At 42.6% G+C, this 19080-nt stretch overlaps 1 protein-coding gene across 4 annotated transcripts in view; it reads left to right on the top strand.

Annotated features, from left to right (window-relative positions):
* The window catches only part of heatr1 (HEAT repeat containing 1), a 76388-nt gene that overhangs the window by 37666 nt on the left and 19642 nt on the right, over positions 1-19080 (top strand). For 3 of the 4 annotated variants that reach the window (XM_034079613.2, XM_034079611.2, XM_034079610.2), the window contains exons 18-33: positions 1133-1265; positions 1855-2003; positions 2258-2450; positions 4189-4361; positions 4453-4581; positions 8897-9139; positions 12223-12351; positions 12475-12572; positions 13016-13168; positions 13417-13535; positions 13660-13781; positions 14279-14407; positions 15747-15968; positions 16071-16166; positions 16311-16440; positions 16708-16886. In XM_034079613.2, the coding sequence (XP_033935504.1) occupies positions 1133-1265; positions 1855-2003; positions 2258-2450; positions 4189-4361; positions 4453-4581; positions 8897-9139; positions 12223-12351; positions 12475-12572; positions 13016-13168; positions 13417-13535; positions 13660-13781; positions 14279-14407; positions 15747-15968; positions 16071-16166; positions 16311-16440; positions 16708-16886 (2397 nt within the window). The remainder of the gene's footprint in view (positions 1-1132; positions 1266-1854; positions 2004-2257; positions 2451-4188; positions 4362-4452; positions 4582-8896; positions 9140-12222; positions 12352-12474; positions 12573-13015; positions 13169-13416; positions 13536-13659; positions 13782-14278; positions 14408-15746; positions 15969-16070; positions 16167-16310; positions 16441-16707; positions 16887-19080) is intronic. The other variant, XM_034079614.2, reaches the window with a different exon arrangement.

Here is a 19080-nt window from a genome sequence, read left to right as displayed (position 1 = left end):
ATTATTATTAAACTGAATATTCACTCAAATAAATATAAAATATAATAAAATAAACATTAAGGTGCAGCTTTTCGATGAACTGAAATAATCTGTATTTGAACTGTACTGTACTAGTACCTAAGCAGCCAGTTTGACATTATGACATGCTTGTCATTGTATTTTCATGTTTTTTTAAAGAAAATGTACTTGTCCACATTGCTTGCCGAAAGGGCAGATCTGCTGGCACTAACAATGTCTCCTGCTGTGGAGATACAGCCAGGTAGCGCTTTGCTAACATGGCAACATAAGGATATTTGCCGTTTTTAATAGCTTTGGCTCGGTCTGAAGTTTTTGCGAGTGGTGGAGGCTTAAATGCTAGTGGGAGTTGGGTTTGCACTTCAGTCTTTTGGTACCGGTGATATTCACGTTTGGGTGATGCCTTTTCAAATGAGTGTGCAAGTTTGATGTATTGCCAGCCGCGTAACCAATTTTAGTTGAACAATGCCGACAAACAGCTTTGGTTCGGTCCACCTGTCTTTGTCCGTCATCCTTGTACGTAACTGCGAAACCAAAATGTTCCCAAACCGGAGACTTCAATGATGCTGGAGGATTTTTGAGCTCAACTTTATCTGCGTTCGCCATTTCCTCAAATTACTGACTACATATGAACGCATCCCTCTGACCAGCTCGTCCAATGAAATGACTTGCTCACTCTATGACGCGTTGAACACAATGGGAGCAAATTACTCTGAATGCTGAGATGCAGCACCTGAGATTACTTCCAAGAAGTTGTTCACGTTCTCAATTTTTTACGTTTAACGTTATATTCGTTCGGTACACACGTGTACCGAACCGAAGGGCCCGAATAATTTCGGTACGTGTACCGTTACACCCCTAGTGGAGAGGCATTATCGGAGTGTTCACAAGGCATATGGCAGCGACTTCCATCCGAGTAGCGAGTTGAGAAAGAGAAAGGTCATGTATTATTGCTACACAAACATTATGTCGCAGTCTTAGTGTTGCCAACTCGTTTCTAACATGCAAAAAGACAAAAAAATGCTAGGATATATAAATACTAGGAAGCAGGTTATTGATTAAAGATCTTTAAATGGATATTATAATAATATTGTTATTTTCCTCTGTATATAAACAGGAAGTGTCGTCCTTCTCCATGGTGTTCTCTCACTTCCTGCTCAGCGCTGATCAGCTGACGTTCAGCAGCGTCCTTGTCACTCTGCTTAGAGACTTTATCTCGAACCTGCACTGCCCCAACAACGCCTTCAAAGGTACAAAATCATGTTAATAATATATATAATAGATTTTTTCCTCCCTGTGGACTCGTTTTTTCCTTTTTCAATGGAAACAGCACAATAATGGGTAGTCTTTTGTGCAGTGTAAATCCATAATTCATGGAAAACAAGAAGCATTTCATTGATTTATTTATATAAAATGTATTTAATCTATGCAGAAATGTTTATCCAAGGAAAATGTTCAATATTTTTCTAAAATAAAGTTATTTCAGCATGCTATGGAACTATTATAACACTTTAATTGTAATGTGTTCAAGGTTTTAAAAGGGCTATAAATACAGATTTTGCAGATTTTAATTAATTTCGTTATGTTATAGTTCATGTATTTTCCAGGATCTGCTCAGAGCACTGACTTTATTTTTGGCAATTTTGTATTTATAGAATGAAGCAGTTTTAATAAAAATATAACTAAGCTTATTTTCAAATGTTCCTGATTGAAGCGTGTCACACACGCATTCAAGGACTGTCGGAAAGGTCAAAATCAGACAAAATATTATATTTTTGCAGTTTGTGGCTGTGATAAATGGTGTATTTTTGGGATTTTTATTTGTTATTAACCTTGCAGCGGGGGTGTGGTGGAACCCAGAGAAGCTGGACAACAACACCTGCGGTTACCTGAGCCTGATGCTGCAGATCTCCAGCCTCCTCATTAGAGGGGCCTCTGAGGGCCCGAACGCCGCAGCCTGCAGGGACCTGATGAAGCTGCTCATACAGGTATGTGAGGTCATTAAATAAAAAATAAAATAATAATCATGTTTTAATTTTGTCCAAAAAAACAACACAAAACATGTTAATTTAATCAGGATTTATTGGCCAAAGTCTCCTTTGTTATCTAACACAACTAAGGTATGTGAGGAGGTGATACAAGTACTGTACATAAATGTTTACATTACATTTTAATGTGCTTACCTAATTTAATCAGGATGTTCTAACACATCTAACAATAACGCCCCCCCCCCCCCCCCCAGGTGCACTTCCCCTCCCCCCCGCTGCTCTTCCGCTTCCTGTGCGTGATGTGGGGGTACGTCGGTAACCATGGAGACCAGCTTGACATACAGGTGGACGCTGTCCTGCAGACCCGGGCGCTGTACATGGGGGCGGCGCTGCTGACCAATCAGAGCACCGTCATGCTGCAGGAACTCAGCTCCGCACAGTCCCCCGGTGAGGACCAATCACATCTGTTTATACTCTGCATGTTGATAAAAACTACAGTCTGCCTAGCAACAAGGTGACCGGCTGCAGTCTCGCTCAAAGTAATGATGATTATCAGCTTTGCCGGTTTTTCTGAAAACCGTATGGATTCGATGTTTTTGCCATGAGCATCTGAGCACCCTTATGAACCATTTGTGAGATTATTGTGTATTTAGTCGGTATAATGTGTCTGTGGCAGCAGTTTTCCTAAAGTGTTCGGCTTTCCCACCAGCAGAAGATGTATCATGTCTATGGGCGAGGCAGCTGGAGTTTTTGTCACTCTGATCCCCTTTAGGCGAGATCCATTTCATATCATGAAGACACCAAGACAACGCTGACTAATTCCATCCATCCGTCTTCTCCTGCTTATCCGTGGTAGCAGTTCCAGCAGAGAGCCCCACACTTCCCTTTCCCTAGCCACATCAACCAGCTCTGACTGGGGGATTCCAAGGCCAGCGGTCCTAGGTCTGCCCCTCGGTCTCCTTCCAGCTGGACGTGCCTGGAACACCTAGAGAGGGGCACAGGTGGCATCCTTACAAGGTGCCCGAATCACCTCAACTGGCTCCTTTCAACCCGAAGGAGCAGCTGTTCTATTCAGAGTCCCTCCCGGATGACTGAAATTCTCACCTTATCCCTACGGGTGATGCCAGCCACCCTGCGGAGAAAACCCATCTCGGCCGCTTGTATCCATGATCTCGTTCTTTCGGTCATGACCCATCCTTCATGACCATAGGTGAGGGTAGGAACGAAAATGGCCCGGTAGACAGAGAGCTTTGCCTTCTGGCTCAGCTCCCTTTTCGCCATAACCGTGCGGTAAAGCGACTGCAGTACCACTCCCGCTGCTGCGATTCTCCGGCCCATCTCACGCTCCCTTGTTCCCTCACTCGAGAACAAGACCACGAGATACTTTAACTCCTTCACTTGGGGTAAGGACTCATTCCCTACTTGGAGTGGACAGTCCATCGGTTTCCTGCTGAGAACCATGGCCTCAGATTTGGAGGTGCTGATCCTTATCCAAACCGCATCGCACCCAGCTGCGTACCGGTCCAGTGAGTGCTGAAGGTCGCAGACCGAGGAAGCCATTAGAACCACATCATCTGCAAAAAGCAGTGGCGCAATCGCCCACCGAACTGCAGACCCCCTCTCCCACGACTACGCCTTGAAATCCTGCCCATGAATATCACAAACATGATTGGTGACAAAGTGCAGCCCTGGCAGAGGCCAACCCTCACCGGAAATGGGTCCGACATACTGCAGAGGACCCGGACACAGCTCTCGCTTTGGGAGTACATAGATTGGATGGCCCTGAGTCGAGACCCCCTCACCCCATACTCCCATAGCACCTCCCACAGTATCTCCCTGGGAACCCGGTCATACGCCTCATACAAAACACATGTAGACCGGATAAGCGTACTCCCAGGCCCCCTCCAGGGTCCTTGCGAGAATAAAAAGCTGATCCGTCGCTCCACGACCAGGACGGAATCCGCATTGTTTCTCATCAATCTGAGGTTCGATTATCGGCCGGACCGATCTTCACTAAACTTAAACTGGGATTTTAGGAAAACCAGTCAGTCTTTCAAAAAAACCTTTAAGTCCAATAAAGAGGAGAGTCTGGAGATTAATTTAAACCTTTAATCTTTATTCTTTGTTGAAGTATGGCAAAGCAATGTGGCCTCAAATTAGCATATTTTCTCTATATTCCCCCCAGTGGTTCCCTCTCTGCTCTGCTGTCTCTCCTCTCCGGTGAGGGAGGTGAGGAGGGCGGGGCTTAGCGCTCTGCAGAACCTATCGGCATCCAGCGCCTCTCCCTTCCAGCCAATCACAGAGAAGCTCCTAAAGACCTCCGAGGAGATAATCGCTGACCCCGCTTACCTGAGCCAGGTGAGCAAGAAACATTATTTAATATGAGATAAATATAATACAATTTCAACAGTATATCTTATGATTATTGTATGACTGTTGCTCCCTGCAGGCTCTGGGCGTCCTCCAGGATCAGAGTGTGGTTTCTCTTCAGCCTCTGCTGCAGAGCGTGCAGATGTCCTGCTGTCCGTCCTACAGCGCCACCTGTCTGCTGAGAAACCTGAGGCACGTCAACGGATCGGTGAGAGACCAACACACACCTGTAGTCAACTTCGTTAACCTGTTAAACCCGGAGGCCTGCTGTTTTTTTTTTCACGAAACTGTGTCTCAGGGCTTCTTAACATTTAAAAACCTATGAATGTGTCATACCCACTTAACGGGAAGAAACTCAGCTATCAGACAATATTAACAATTTTTAGCTAAACAAAACACAAGGGTAATAACAAAGACTCTGAATTAGCCCTGAGCGAAAAAATGCTAACGCACTTAGCACAGAACTCAAGGTAAAATACCCTTATTACTTATCGGATCTGCACAAACAAGATATTGATTAGCAAGCTGAGATTCCACAGATTCCAGAAATATACTGAGCGATCAGAACTTGCGGCATGGGAAGCAAACCCAGACATCACACCACGTAGCTTTATGGAACAAACACGGGACATTGTCTTACCTTTGCCGTTGTTCTGATCAAAAGTTGTGTTCAATGGCATTAAAACGATAAAAACGCTGCTGAAGGTTAATCCAATGTGCCTGTGTCCCTTTGAAATGATTACTGATAATCCATCATTCAATTTTTTTGTCAATAACGGAGTTTTCATATATAGCTACTATGATAGCTACTAGAGTGTATGACAGCTTCTGGTATTCACCAATGGGTAATGTTTAGATGGATTTTAGGAACTTCCCCTCGATTCTATTGGCTCCAACGATTAAAAAGAGATGTCAATCATCAAAATCAACCAAGGGGGTCCAGAGATATGGAAAATGTACCCAAAGTGTTTTTTCCCCCTAAATCTCTATAAAAAGGTCAAATGTCACTTATTTTGCATCAATCTTGATACAGGGTACTTATTATATGTTATAGTTTGGATTCCTAAAGCTTTTAGTCTACTATCCCATCATTCAAGGGTGGTTTTCACTATAAGTAATGTTTTTTTTTTTGGACGGACACTATAATAAAATAGTTTTACTATGTTCAATCCTGTGGGCCATCTAAGCTAATTTACGTCTTAGATGCTGTCTGGTGCATTCTCTTGTCCCATAATTACTTAATAAGTAAATGTATTCATGTTCAACATAAGAACAATGACTGAGCATAACAGTACAGAACTGTTAGCCAAAAAGTGTGTATGTGTGTGCTTGTGTGTGTTAGGGCTGTGAAATTAATCGTATTTAAATCGCAATTACGATTTTGGCCTGCCACAATTACAAAAACAACATAATCGAAAAAAAACTATTATTTAGCTTTGCTAGGTTGTGACAGTGCACTACAACATATTTGATCTAATTAATTGTACTCTACTTATTTTTATTTATCATATTTATATGTTTAGTAGCTTGTGGAAGTGTGCTCCAAAATATTTGTTGATCTTGTTTATTGGTATTTATTATTTTGATATTATTTATTTAAAGGTGGGGTAGGTAAGTTTCAGAAACCGGCTCGAGATACACTTTTTGTTATATTCCATGGAATGCTCTTAACATCCCGATAGCAATGAATATCTTAAGTGCTTTGACAAAAAATCCATTAAAAAATGTCATCTGTAGAAGCCGTAATACTGTAAAAAGTACAACCAATGGATGGCCTACCTGCCCGTCAGCCTTCCATCGGGGCACAAACTTATCTCGTGCCCTCATTGGTCATGTGCTCGTTCGTGTGTGTTGGAGGAGGGGCTCTATAAGGAAGTGGCAGATTTTCTCCGGTTGTGTATTTTCAAATTCTAGCGATCTCGAGCCGGTTTCTCAAAATTACCTACCCCACCTTTAAATATATTATTTATTTAATTTATTTTTGTATTGGTTTTTCAGTTGAATTATACATTCAGGGTAATCAACAGTTAAAAAGATACTGTTCAAATTATAATTTAGTGGGAATGCTTTTAACAGCACGAAAAGTGTATTATTCCGCCGACTTATTTTGGCCCTCTTCTCCTCCCGCATTGAACATCGCAGAAACTCCTTTCAAACATCAAACGTTCAGCTTGGTCGGGAATCGATTGCTGTTACTTTTCTCATTCATAACTTTCATAATTCCAGCGATACATCCCATAATGCATCAACATTTTCACCATTGAAGTCAATGGAGAAATTCTTCAGACTTCAACAAATCTTCATGCGACTTCAACTGCTAACTGTTCATTCATACTTTCACTCAGAAACCTCATTCCAACTTTAAAATGTTGCACATCTTTCTGACATTATTCGTGTAAAACAACTTTTAAATCTGATTCTTACTTTTAGAGATATTAAACATTGTTCAGACCTTGTTTTAGAGGTTTTCTTCAGATTTTAACATTAACTAGAGTGCGTGATGTCACAGCTAGAGGGTAGAACATCTTGAAATTTGCCTTCATATCTTTTTTTAAAACTGCCATAATTCCCAAACCCTACATTGCTGAGACATAATTTTTCATGACAAACGTAGGAATCTCGTAGCTTGAAAAATGACAAATAATTAAGTAAAATAATTAAACAAAATGCCTCTTGAGGGCATGAAGTGACAACAACGTTCAACATGCCTCCATTAAAGCCCATTGTAATTTCAGGCTGATATTTCCTCACAGCAGCAGCACACCTTTAGTTAAACTGCCAAAAAGGCCACATTATTAACCTGAAAGTACACAAAAATTACACTTCAGATACTGAACTTCCTTGACATGCTTCACGTTTGACACAATGCTCTCCATGAAACACGGCTTTCTCATAACTTCAGTGAAAATACTCAACACCCCAAAACTTCACAGGTTTGTTAACGATGCGGCCATCAATGCATCTAAGCGTATTATGGGGTGTCATCACATGCCGTTGCCATGGTGACAGATCATTCACCATCAAGTTAGTTCAGAAGTTTGCAGTTCAAATATTCTGCTGCTTTTCCAAGCCTTTTTACTTTCTTTTCTTCTCTCATCACACATTCAAGCCCCCAGTGTTCATGTATCATTTCAATCTAAATTCTTCACTTTCTTACACATTTCATTTCAATCTAAATGATTTATTTTATTTATTCATTTATTTATTCATTTATTTAACAGGGACAGTGCACATTAATGAACATTTCTGTAAACGTGCCAGAGTTAGCCAAGAAGCTATTTTTCATCTGTAGTCCCTGGACAGATTTTAAAAGTCAACCTAAAACACATTTCATTTTAAACAAGTAAATACAATACATTTAAAACAAGCAACAGTCATTACTGGGATACTTAAATAAAACAATTTAAAATACAGAACATTAAAACAAAACAAATAAAACAAAACAAAAGAACATGTTAAAACACAGGCGGTGGATTGTAAGGAGCAGAAGATTGGGTCAGTGTTGGCAGAGCTGATTCCTCACTAACCAGGTTTTGAGTTGGGATTTAAATAAAGTGAATGTGGTCTGGTCTCTGATTGGAGGTGGGATCGAGTTCCATTGCTGAGCAGCTTTAACAGAAAATGAAGACTGACTAAGAACTTTTTCTGAGTGGAATAATGCAATCTCCTCTCGCTGCACCTCTTGTTACCCTAGTTGCAGTTGTGCGTATGTTAATAAACTGTCTAAGAGGAGGTGAGGTAAGGCCGTTGACAATCTTGTAAAAAAGGCAAGCATTTGCATGTTTAATGAGGTTTTCCCAGCTTAGCAAGTTGTATTTTTGGAGTATTGGGCAGTGATGCGAAAAAACAGATTTTTTTGTCCAGTATTTTGAGTGTTTGTTTGTACAATGACTCCAGTGGTTTTAATGTTGTTGTACTGGCATGTGACCAGGTAGTTAAACAGTAGGTGATGTGTGAGAGAACCATAGTGTGTGTACATCAGAGATGCCTCATTCATTCACTCATTCACTTTCTTCTTACACATTTCATTTCAGCATAGCAGTTTAGCGTCAGCTTTTCAGCATAAAGCATTCCCACTAGCAATTTCTTCAGGAATTGCATTCTCTAGTTTGTTTTAAAGTTCAATAAATGGATGTTTTCAAAGTCAATGAATAATCGTATTTAATAATCGTGATATCAATTATTGATCAAAAATAATCGTGATTATGATTTTTGCCATAATCGTGTGTGTGTGTGTGTGTGTGTGTGTGTGTGTGTGTGTGTGTGTGTGTGTGTGTGTGTGTGTGTGTGTGTGTGTGTGTGTGTGTGTGTGTGTGTGTGTGTGTGTGTGTGTGTGTGTGTGTGTGTGTGTGTGTGTGTGTGTGTGTGTGTGTGTGTGTGTGTGTGTGTGTGTGTGTGTGTGTGTGTGTGTGTGTGTGTGTGTGTCCCCTACGGCTCCCAGTCCAAGCCCCTACTGACTGAGCCACGAGAAACATATAGTTTAATCTCTTTTAAAAATGTAATAATCCCTGTTACCCTCCAAGTCGGTGCTGGCGGGCCTGCTCCCAGTCCTGGAGAATCTCCTGGATCAGAGTGCTCCGGACGTCCCCCCCCTGCTGAGAGACGAGGCCCAGCTGCTGCTCCTGATCCTGGGGAAGTTCAGCCAGGAGGCGGCCCCCCTGCTGGACCAGGACCAGAACTGCCTGGATCTTTTCATCAGAGTCCTGAAGACCCAACACCCGCTGCACCCAGACCTGCCAAGCTGCCAGACCACCGCCCTGGAGCAGGTCAGGGGATAATACTGGGTTTATATTGGGACTACTACTGGGATAAATGCTGGGATTAAACTGGGATATATCAGGGTTAAAAATGGGGTTTATACTGGGACTACTACTGGGATAAATACTGGGTTTATACTGGGATATATCAGGGTTAAATACTGGGTTTATTGTGGGATATATCTGGGTATAAACTGGGTTAAATACTGGGTTTATACTTGGCTAAATACTGGGATAAATACTGGAATTATATCAGGGTTGTTAGGTTTGAACCCAGGTTAAATCAGCGTTACAAACGGGGTAAAAAAGATGATTAAGAACAGAGATATCTTAGTTTTACACCGGGTGAAACAGGATTTCCTTCCTGGGTTGAATTGGATATTATATCAGGTTTGAACACAGGCTTAAATCAGTGATAAAACAAGTTTATACCAGGTTAAACATGGTTTATATCAGGCTTAAACATAAGAGTTAAATCAGGGGAAAACAGGTGATCACATTAGGGTTGATTCAGGGTTCAACATGGGAAAATGTGAGTGTTAAATCAGGGATTATATCACGGTTACACCAGGTAAAAGCTGGAATTTTCAGGGTTAAATTGGGTAATATATCAGGGCTGAACACAGGGTTAATCAGGGGTTTATATCAGGGTTAAATCAGCGACAAAATAAGTTTAAACCAGCATAAACATGGTTTGTATCAGGCTTGAACCAAGGATTACATTTTAGGTGATTCATGGTTAAACCCGGGATAATCTGAGGGTTACATTTAAGAATTATATCAGGGATGTAGTTCGGGTGAACTGGGAACGTCTGGAGGAGGCCCAAGTTCAGGAGGCCTTCAACTCGCACCTCCGGCGGAGCTTTTCGGGCATTCCTGTGGAGGTTGGGGACATTGAACCAGAGTGGTCGGTGTTCAAAGCCTCTATTGCCGAAGCCGCGGCGGGGAGCTGTGGTTTCAAGGTCCTAGGTGCCTCAAGGGGCGGTAACCCTCGAACCTCCTGGTGGACACCGGTGGTCGGGGAAGCCGTCCGACTGAAGAAGGAGGCCTTCAGGGATTTGTTATCCCGGGGGACTCCCGAGGCAGTTGCAAGGTACCGACAGGCCCGAAGAGCAGCAGCCTCATCTGTGGCCGAGGCAAAGCAGCGGGTGTGGGAGAAGTTCGGAGAAGACATGGAGAAGGACTTTCGGGCGGCACCAAAGTTGTTCTGGAAAACTGGCCGACACCTCAGGAGGGGGAAGCAGGGAACCATCCGAGCTGTGTACAGTAAGGATGGGACGTTGTTGACCTCAACTGATGGAGTGTTAGGGCGTTGGAAGGAACACTTTGAGGAACTCCTGAACCCGACAACTCTGCCCTCTATGTTAGAGGCAGAGCTGGAGTATGACGGGGGATCAACACCAATCTCCCGGGGGGAGGTCACTGAGGTCGTCAAACAACTCCACAGTGGCAAAGCCCCGGAGGTGGATGAGATCCGCCCGGAAATGCTGAAGGCTCTGGGTGTTGAAGGACTGTCATGGTTGACACGTCTCATCAACGTTGCGCCACCGGGGTGGTGGTTCACCTTTTTAAAAAGGGGGATCAGAGGGTGTGTGCCAATTACAGAGGCATCACACTACTCAGCCTCCCCGGGAAAGTTTACTCCAAGGTACTCGAAAGGAGGGTCAGGCCGATTGTCGAACCTCAGATTGAGGAGGAACAATGCGGATTCCGTCCTGGTCGTGGAACGACGGATCAGCTTTTTACTCTCGCAAGGATCCTGGAGGGGGCCTGGGAGTACGCTTATCCGGTCTACATGTGTTTTGTAGACTTGGAGAAGGCATATGACCGAGTTACTGTGGGAGGTGCTGCGGGAGTATGGGGTGAGGGGGTCTCTACTCAGGGCCATCCAATCTCTGTACTCCCAAAGCGAGAGCTGTAAGTCGGACCCATTTCCGGTGAGGGTTGGCCTCCGCCAGGGCTGCGCTTTGTCACCAATCCTGTTTGTAATATACATGGATCGGATTTCGAGGCGTAGTCGTGGGGGAGGGGGTCTGCAGTTCGGTGGACTAAGGATTGCACCACTGCTTTTTGCAGATGATGTGGTTCTAATGGCTTCATCGGTCTGCGACCTTCAGCACTCGCTGGATCGGTTCGCAACCAAGTGTGAAGCAGCTGGGATGAGGATCAGCACCTCCAAATCTGAGGCCATGGTTCTCAGCAGGAAACCGATGGACTGTCCACTCCAAGTAGGGAATGAGTCCTTACCCCAAGTGAAGGAGTTCAAGTATCTCGGGGTCTTGTTCTCGAGTGAGGGAACAATGGAGCGTGAGATGGGCCGGAGAATCAGAGTAGCGGGAGCGGGACTGCAGTTGCTTTACCGCACCGTTGTGACGAAAAGGGAGCTGAGCCAGAAGGCAAAGCTCTCTGTCTACCGGGCCATTTTCGTTCCTACCCTCATCTATGGTCATGAAGGATGGGTCATGACCGAAAGAACGAGATCGTGGATACAAGCGGCCGAGATGGGTTTTCTCCGCAGGGTGGCTGGTGTCTCCCTTAGGGATAAGGTGAGAAGTTCGGTCATCAGGGAGGGACTCGGAGTTGAGCCGCTCGGAGTTGAGCCGCTCCTCCTTCGCGTCGAAAGTAGCCAGTTGAGGTGGTTCGGGCACCTAGTTAGGATGCCACCTGGACGCCTCCCTAGGGAGGTGTTCCAGGCACGTCCAGCTGGGAAGAGACCAAGGGGTAGACCTAGGACCAGGTGCAGGGATTATATCTCTTCGCTGGCCTGGGAGCGCATTGGGATCCCCCAGTCAGAGCTGGTTGATGTCGCCAGGGAAAATAAAGTTTGGGGCTCTCTGCTGGAACTGCTACCCCCGCGACCCAACCACGGATAAGCGGGAGAAGAAGATGGATCAGGGATAAAAACTATTTTTTTAACACTATTTAAAAAAAAAAAAAAAAAAAAAACGTTGGTAAAACCAGATAGAATTCAGTGTTAAACCAGGGTTAAAGCCTTAAAACCAATTTTTACAGAGATTTCAATCTTGTTTCAAATGTGGGCAGTCTCTCTCCTCCTCCTGATGGTTTATATTTATCTCCTCTTCCTCCTGCAGATGACGAAGCCCTTCTTCTCCGCTCTCGGGGAGGCGGTGCAGCAGCGCCTGCTGACGGCGATGTTCGACGTTCTGACGGGGAGTCGCAGCCCCCTAGTGGCAGACACCATCCGCAGCGTCTTCAAACGGGTGAGACAGAGACACTGGATATTACCTATGTGTCTCACTGCTCTTTGTCTCACTGCTCTGTGTCTCATAGCTCTGTTTTAACTCGTGTTCTTCGTCCTCTAACGTTGTTTATTTCTGCGTCAGATCGCGGTGCACGGTCAGCTGTTAGCCAATGAGCTTGCTCCGCATGAGAAACCCAAAGTGAAGGTGACTGTGCAGCAGACACGCAGGATGAGCCAAAGGTAACGATTATTTATTCAGCTTTTTTTATTTATTGATCTATTTATTTGTTATCTTTAAAGCTTATTTGAAAAGAATTCCCTTTATTTTCAATTTATTCATGCATTTAATTTTTTACTTGTTTATTTTTTTGTTCATTTATTTCTTTGTTTGTTTGATTATTATGTATTATTCAATCCATTTATTTATTTATCTTTTAATGAATTGCATCATTTAATTATCTATCTGTTTATCTACCTATTTAATTATTAACTTATTTACACACTCCGAGATTAAAGTTTAAAAGCATCCTGAAACTCAGATTTGAGTCCAACTTAATTTAACTAAGTACCATTTTGAAGTGTATTGTACACATCTAGACTTTCTTATTTAATTGGGGAAAAATCAATCAAGTGAGTTTTCAGTTTGAATTTGCCTCATGCTGATATCTGTGTCTCCTGTTCAGGAATCCTCTGGAGGCCCCCGGGGGTCTGGAGTCTCCAGAGGAGGGCGCTGTGTGCTGGAGGAGAGTCTCTCTGATCCTAGAGCTGCTGCAGAACAAGAAGAAGCTAAAGAGAGCGGAGAGCCTTGTACCTGTTCTCTTCTCTCTGCTGCACAGGTAACCAATCACTGCCCTCGATAGTTGAGAGGGGTGTGGGTGTGTTAATGTTTTGCTGTGTGTGTTTGTTAGTGTAAATGTTTTGGTGTGTGTTAATGTGTTGCTGTTTGTGTTAATGTCTTGGTGTGTGTTAATTGTTTGTTTGTTTTTGTTTGTAGCCTTTATTTAACCAGGTGAAGCCCCTTGAGATCAAAAGATCTCTTTTTCAAGGGTGACCTGCAAATGTTTTGGTGTGTGTGTGTCCTCAGGAGTCTGGATTCCTCTCCCTCTGATGACACCAACATTGAGTACATCAAGCAGCTGCTGCTCAGCTGTCTGCTCAACATTGTCCAAAAACTGAAGCCTGAAGGAGGTGCCGCGGGGACAGGTAGGTCTGCATCACCAAAGAAGAAACACACTGACTGTCCTCCACCACAGGAGAAGAAACACAGCTCTAACTGTCCTCCACCACAGAAGTAACCCTAATGTCTCCCCCCCTGCCCTTTCCCCAGAGCACCTGGAGGAGGAGAAGTTCAGCGTGGAACTGGTGGTTCAGTGTATCCGATTCTCCGACATTCCTCAAACGCATCACAATGCTCTGCAGCTGCTGGGAGCCGCCGCCGCCATCTACCCCGTGAGTGTGTGTGTTTGTGTGAGAGAGAGATTCCTTCCTCTGTTTCTACATCCTTCCTCTATAGTGCTGCACACTTCGTGTAGATTTTATCACATGACTTCATGTCACCACCGCTAAGCTAAAGTTGGCTAATGTTGGGCTATAAAGGAACTACATCACGGTCACGTGACTTCACGTCACCCCCGCTAAGCTAAAGGAGGCTAATGTTGATGCATAATTTAATCTTACCAAGGAAAACGTGGTCTAATTGAGTTAAAACACTCTGAAAAACCCTTTATTTAATCTCATTAAACACAACACTCGTTTTACTCTTCAAAATAAAAGCCTCTCAGCTCGATGGAAACAGCACAATAATGGCTTTAAAATAACATTCAAAATTTCATTTATTTTTGTATATGTTTTACTTGATGTATTTTTCAGGATCATGATGATGTGTGATGATGTGTAGTGTCTCTAAACAATGAATTCATCTAAGATATTGTGTATTTCCCCTGCAGGAGAAGGTGCTGCACAACATCATGCCCATCTTCACCTTCATGGGGGCTAACATCCTGCGGCTGGACGACGCCTACAGCTTCAGAGTCATCGAGCAGACGCTGACCATGGTCATCCCTGCACTCATACAGGTGGGGAATATTACAAATATGAAAGTAAATCATGAGTAAATAATAACACCAGTACTTTATAATACTCGTACAGGTCAGAAAATAGGTTTTGTTAAAGTAAATCATGTTTCAAAAATACCCACCAAGGTGTACATGTAGAGAAAAATGTGTGATAAATAAGATTAAGACCTCATATGATTATTTTTGTATTATTATAGTTATAAAAATTGTTCTTATAAATAAAAATTGTAATGATAGTAAATATATAAAGTAGTGCTGTCAAAATTACCGCGTTAACGGCGGTAATTAATTTTTTGAATTAATTGCGTTAAAATATTTAACGCAATGTGCAGAATGGCCCGCCCCATACGTGCCACCGGTGGCAGCGCCAGGGTATGGCTGGGGTAGGCTACACCCATACCAAGAAATGGCTTTGCCCCACCATGAAAAATGATGTTAAAGTAAGCAAAATAAAGTCTGCCAACTCGCGCGGAGTACAGACAGCAGTAAGATTGATTTCAGTAGCCACGGTTTTGAAAACTTTTGTCACGTAGTGATCGTCTTCTCAATAGAACATCTTTGATAACGGCGTGGTGTTGTTGCAGGAAGTCCCGACGGAGAATACTTTTGCTGTAGTACAGGTAACACATAATTGGTACGCAGGTTATGTGCGTAATCTGAAATGCGTACCGTCACTTGTGTCACAAAGTGCATTTGCGTACCGACGTACTTGTGAAGCTTTTCCAGAAGGCGGTTAGATCACCGGACGACAGAGTCGGTCGGTCTCCGTGTGCACAGACAGGGCTGCTGTTAACGTCGGTCTGTATAACGGACTTGTGCCAAAACTACGCCAACTGGCTGCGGAGGGAGATCCCCCCCCCCTTCACTGGAGAACTGCTCTAAAACAGCGATCACAACGTTCACACTCTGTGGTCACGAAGTACTCCACTAGCCGCCCTCCCCCCCCTCTGTCGACTTTCCTGAAGTACTCCCCCGTTGATAGAAATCAACACCTAATGAATTAAGACCCCACGGTTTGATGATTGATAGGTTTGTGGGCTGTCTTTCATTTTGACACGCAGACACATTTTATAATAAACATAGATACTGTATGTTAAATGGATATATCCGCCTTCTTTCATTTATCTTTCCATTCCCACAACAATATACATAAATAAATGGCATATTTTGGACATAGTTCGAATGGTGATTAATCATGATTAATTAATTTTTAAGCTGTGATTAATCTGATTAAAAATTGTAATCGTTTGACAGCCCTAATATAAAGTGGTTTTGATTATTAAAAAATATAAATAATAACTGTTTCTCTTTCTTTAAAATATATTTATATATCTTCCAGGCCCACCAGCTCTCTGAGGGAGGCTCCTCCCCCTCCCTGGTTGCCGTGGTGACGAGGATAGTGCACGTGTTTGTGGACGCTCTCCCTCATGTCCCCGAGCATCGACGGCTGCCCGTCCTCCATCAGCTGGTGCAGACGCTAAGCCCCGCCCCCTTCCTCTGGATCCTCATGCTGCTCCTCTTCAAGCTCCACGCCTCTTCCTCAACTGCAGCCAGCGGGAAGGTAAAGCACGGCATTCTGGGACACGTAATCCCTCTACAATAACATGATTCCTTTTAGCCATGTTTACATTTCAATCAATGACTTTTTCTCTTGTATTATAAGATAAGATGGAACGTTATTTATCCCTGTGCCGAAATTCAGGCGTTTCTCGCAGCAACAGGGTCAGAGTTAAAAAACCAAAAACAGGATACACACAAGGTAAAAAATAAATACCATACAAAATGTAAATAATAATACAAAATGTTTTTTAAATTGATAAAGTAACTATTGAAACAAGATATCACAGTAAAACGTAGAGCATTTGAATGAACATGTTAAATATATTTTCGTGTGTGTGTGTAGAAGGCCGCTCTGGAGAATGATGTGGAGTTCTGGATTTCTCTGTGCTGTCAGTTTGATGTCAGTGATCAGCTGACTTCTCTCATCAACATCCTCAACTTCCTGCTGCAGCTCCCTGAGGACAAAGACGACGGTAAACCAAATAATCTAAGATGTGACATCACTATGTAACACTCGCGCTCCTATTGGCTTGTGCTCCAACACATTGTGAGTGATAGGCTAAGGGGCGGGACATCTCTAAGCAGGTTGACCAATCACAACAGAGCTCTCATATGAAGTTGTCATATGCTTCTAATAAAATTATCTACGTCTAAAAATACTTTTATTATAATAATTAAAGAGTGAAATAATGTAAATAAAAACAGAAATATATATTTGACTCCTGATGTTTCCTCCTCAGCTGCTGCATTGAAGAGCTCTGCAGGGCAGAGAGGAGCGATGAGGAAGGATGAAGATGAGGAGGTGCAGGACCTGATCTTCAGCCTGGAGACTCACAGCAGCAAAGAGCTGAGACACTTCAAGTTCCTCTGCGTCTCCTTCATGGCTCAGCTGCTCAACTCCAACGCCTTCATCGCCAAGGTAGGATAATTCATATTAAATAATATATAATTATTTAATTTTAAATGTATCTTTACATCCATTGGAAAAATCAACAAAGACCAAATAATATATTTATTTATACCTCTGGGAAATTGGGTTTCATGACTTCCTTTTTGAGTTAAATTAAATACTTTATTTTTGTATTTAAATACCACTGTTTATACACATTTGATTAACTTCAATGTATCATCCACATATCCCCATATCCATATCTGTACCCTGTTTAATTTATTCCAAACTAAAACAAGTGCAAATACAAATATGTATTAGACAAAGACAAGTTAAAGGTGCTCAATGTACGAAAATATATAGGTACCGTAATTTTCGGACTATAAGGCGCACCTGAATATAAGCCGCAGCAGCTAAATTGAATGATGTGTACATATATAAGCCGCACTGGACTATAAGCCGCAGGTGTTTTAATGTTTAATTACCATATGTAAGCAGTCCAGCCTTTCGGAACCCGTTGGTGATCGTGGATGTTTTGACACTCTTCCACGCTGTCAGGATCCACTCGCAAACTTGAGCGAAAGTTGCTTTTCGCATGCGACCAGTTTTGGTGAATGATTTATCGCCGCTAGTCATCCACGCCTCCCACTGAACGAAGGGTTTGTGCATGAAAACTTCCTTTGCACAAACTGTCTCGCTCTCGTAATGTCTGTCTGTCTTGCTCTCGTTCTGTCTCTCGTACCACTCTCGGTTCCACTTTTACTTTTGCGCGCTACCTGTCTCACTCTTTTCCGGCCTCCAGCTTTTCCTGCTGGAGCCCGCCGCTCAAAGGTGGGGGGCGTGGACCGGCCATAGAGCCCATAGAGTTAAAGGTGGTGGACTGTAACTAGGGGTGTAACGGTTCACAAACATTTCGGTTCGGTACGTACCTCGGTTTTTAGGTCACGGTTCGGTTCGGTACGTTTTCGGTACAGCAGAAAAAATTATCACAAAACATAACATATTTTTTTTAATTATTATTAAACTGTGAATAATGTATTCACTCAAATAAATACAAAATATAATAAAATAAACATTAAGGTGCAGCATTTCGATGAACTGAAATAATCTGTATTTGAACTTTACTGTACTAGTACTCACAAAACATAAACTATTAGTTTTGGGTTTTTAATTATTATTAAACTATGAATATTCACTCAAATAAATATAAAATATAATAAAATAAACATTAAGGTGCAGCTTTTCGATGAACTGAAATAATCTGTATTTGAACTTTACTGTACTAGTACCTAAGCAGCCAGCTTGACATTATGACTTGCTTGTCATTGTATTTTCATGTTTTTTTAAAGAAAAATGTACTTGTCCACATTGCTTGCCGAAAGGGCAGATCTGCTGGCACTAGCAATGTCTCCTGCTGTGGAGAACACACCCTCTCGCTAGGGACAGAGGTAGTAGCAGATACAGCCAGGTAGCGCTTTGCTAACATGGCAACATAAGGATATTTGCCGTTTGTAATAGCTTTGGCTCGGTCTGAAGTTTTTGCGAGTGGTGGAGGCTTACATGCTAGCGGGAGTTGGGTTTGCACTTCAGTCTTTTGGTACCGGTGATATTCACGTTCGGGTGATGCTTTTTCAAATGAGTGTGCAAGTTTGATGTATTGCCAGCCGCGTAAGAATGCAAACTTAAATTGATTATAGTCTATTATCAATTCAGGTTAAGAAGCTAGTGTTGCTTGCGTCCTATTTTAAAGGCATTTCTTTTTATACTCTACTAAAATGCAACAAAAAAAGGGTTTGATTCGATTAATTTTGTCTTTTTTATTGCACTTTGTCAGCAGATTCCTGTGTAGCTTCAGATCTGAGTTGTCTTATTAGTAAGCCTAATTTATACTTTTGTAGCAACGCTATTTTTATATAATGGCAAAGAAAGGGTTCACAGTCTTTTCTTTTTTTCCTGTGTCATATGTGGCAGCACTGTTCAATGTTTCTTGAAAACATTACCCACTGTAGTATGTGATGTGTGAATAAACTCCAACTCTGTATCAACAACACTGTTGTGTAGCTTCAGTTAAATACTTGTATGTGTATAGATTAGAAAGATTTAAGATAAAGGATCTGCAGTATTTTATGAAGTATTCATCGTACAAAGGTCCGTTTTATACAAGTAGAAGTGTGTATTTACCTGGTAGTAGGCTACGCCTCTCTATTTGGACTGGTAGATCTCG

This window comes from Pseudochaenichthys georgianus, unplaced genomic scaffold (assembly GCF_902827115.2).
Source record: "Pseudochaenichthys georgianus unplaced genomic scaffold, fPseGeo1.2 scaffold_665_arrow_ctg1, whole genome shotgun sequence".
Taxonomy (NCBI): domain Eukaryota; kingdom Metazoa; phylum Chordata; class Actinopteri; order Perciformes; family Channichthyidae; genus Pseudochaenichthys; species Pseudochaenichthys georgianus.
This window is presented reverse-complemented; position numbering and strand designations above follow the sequence as displayed.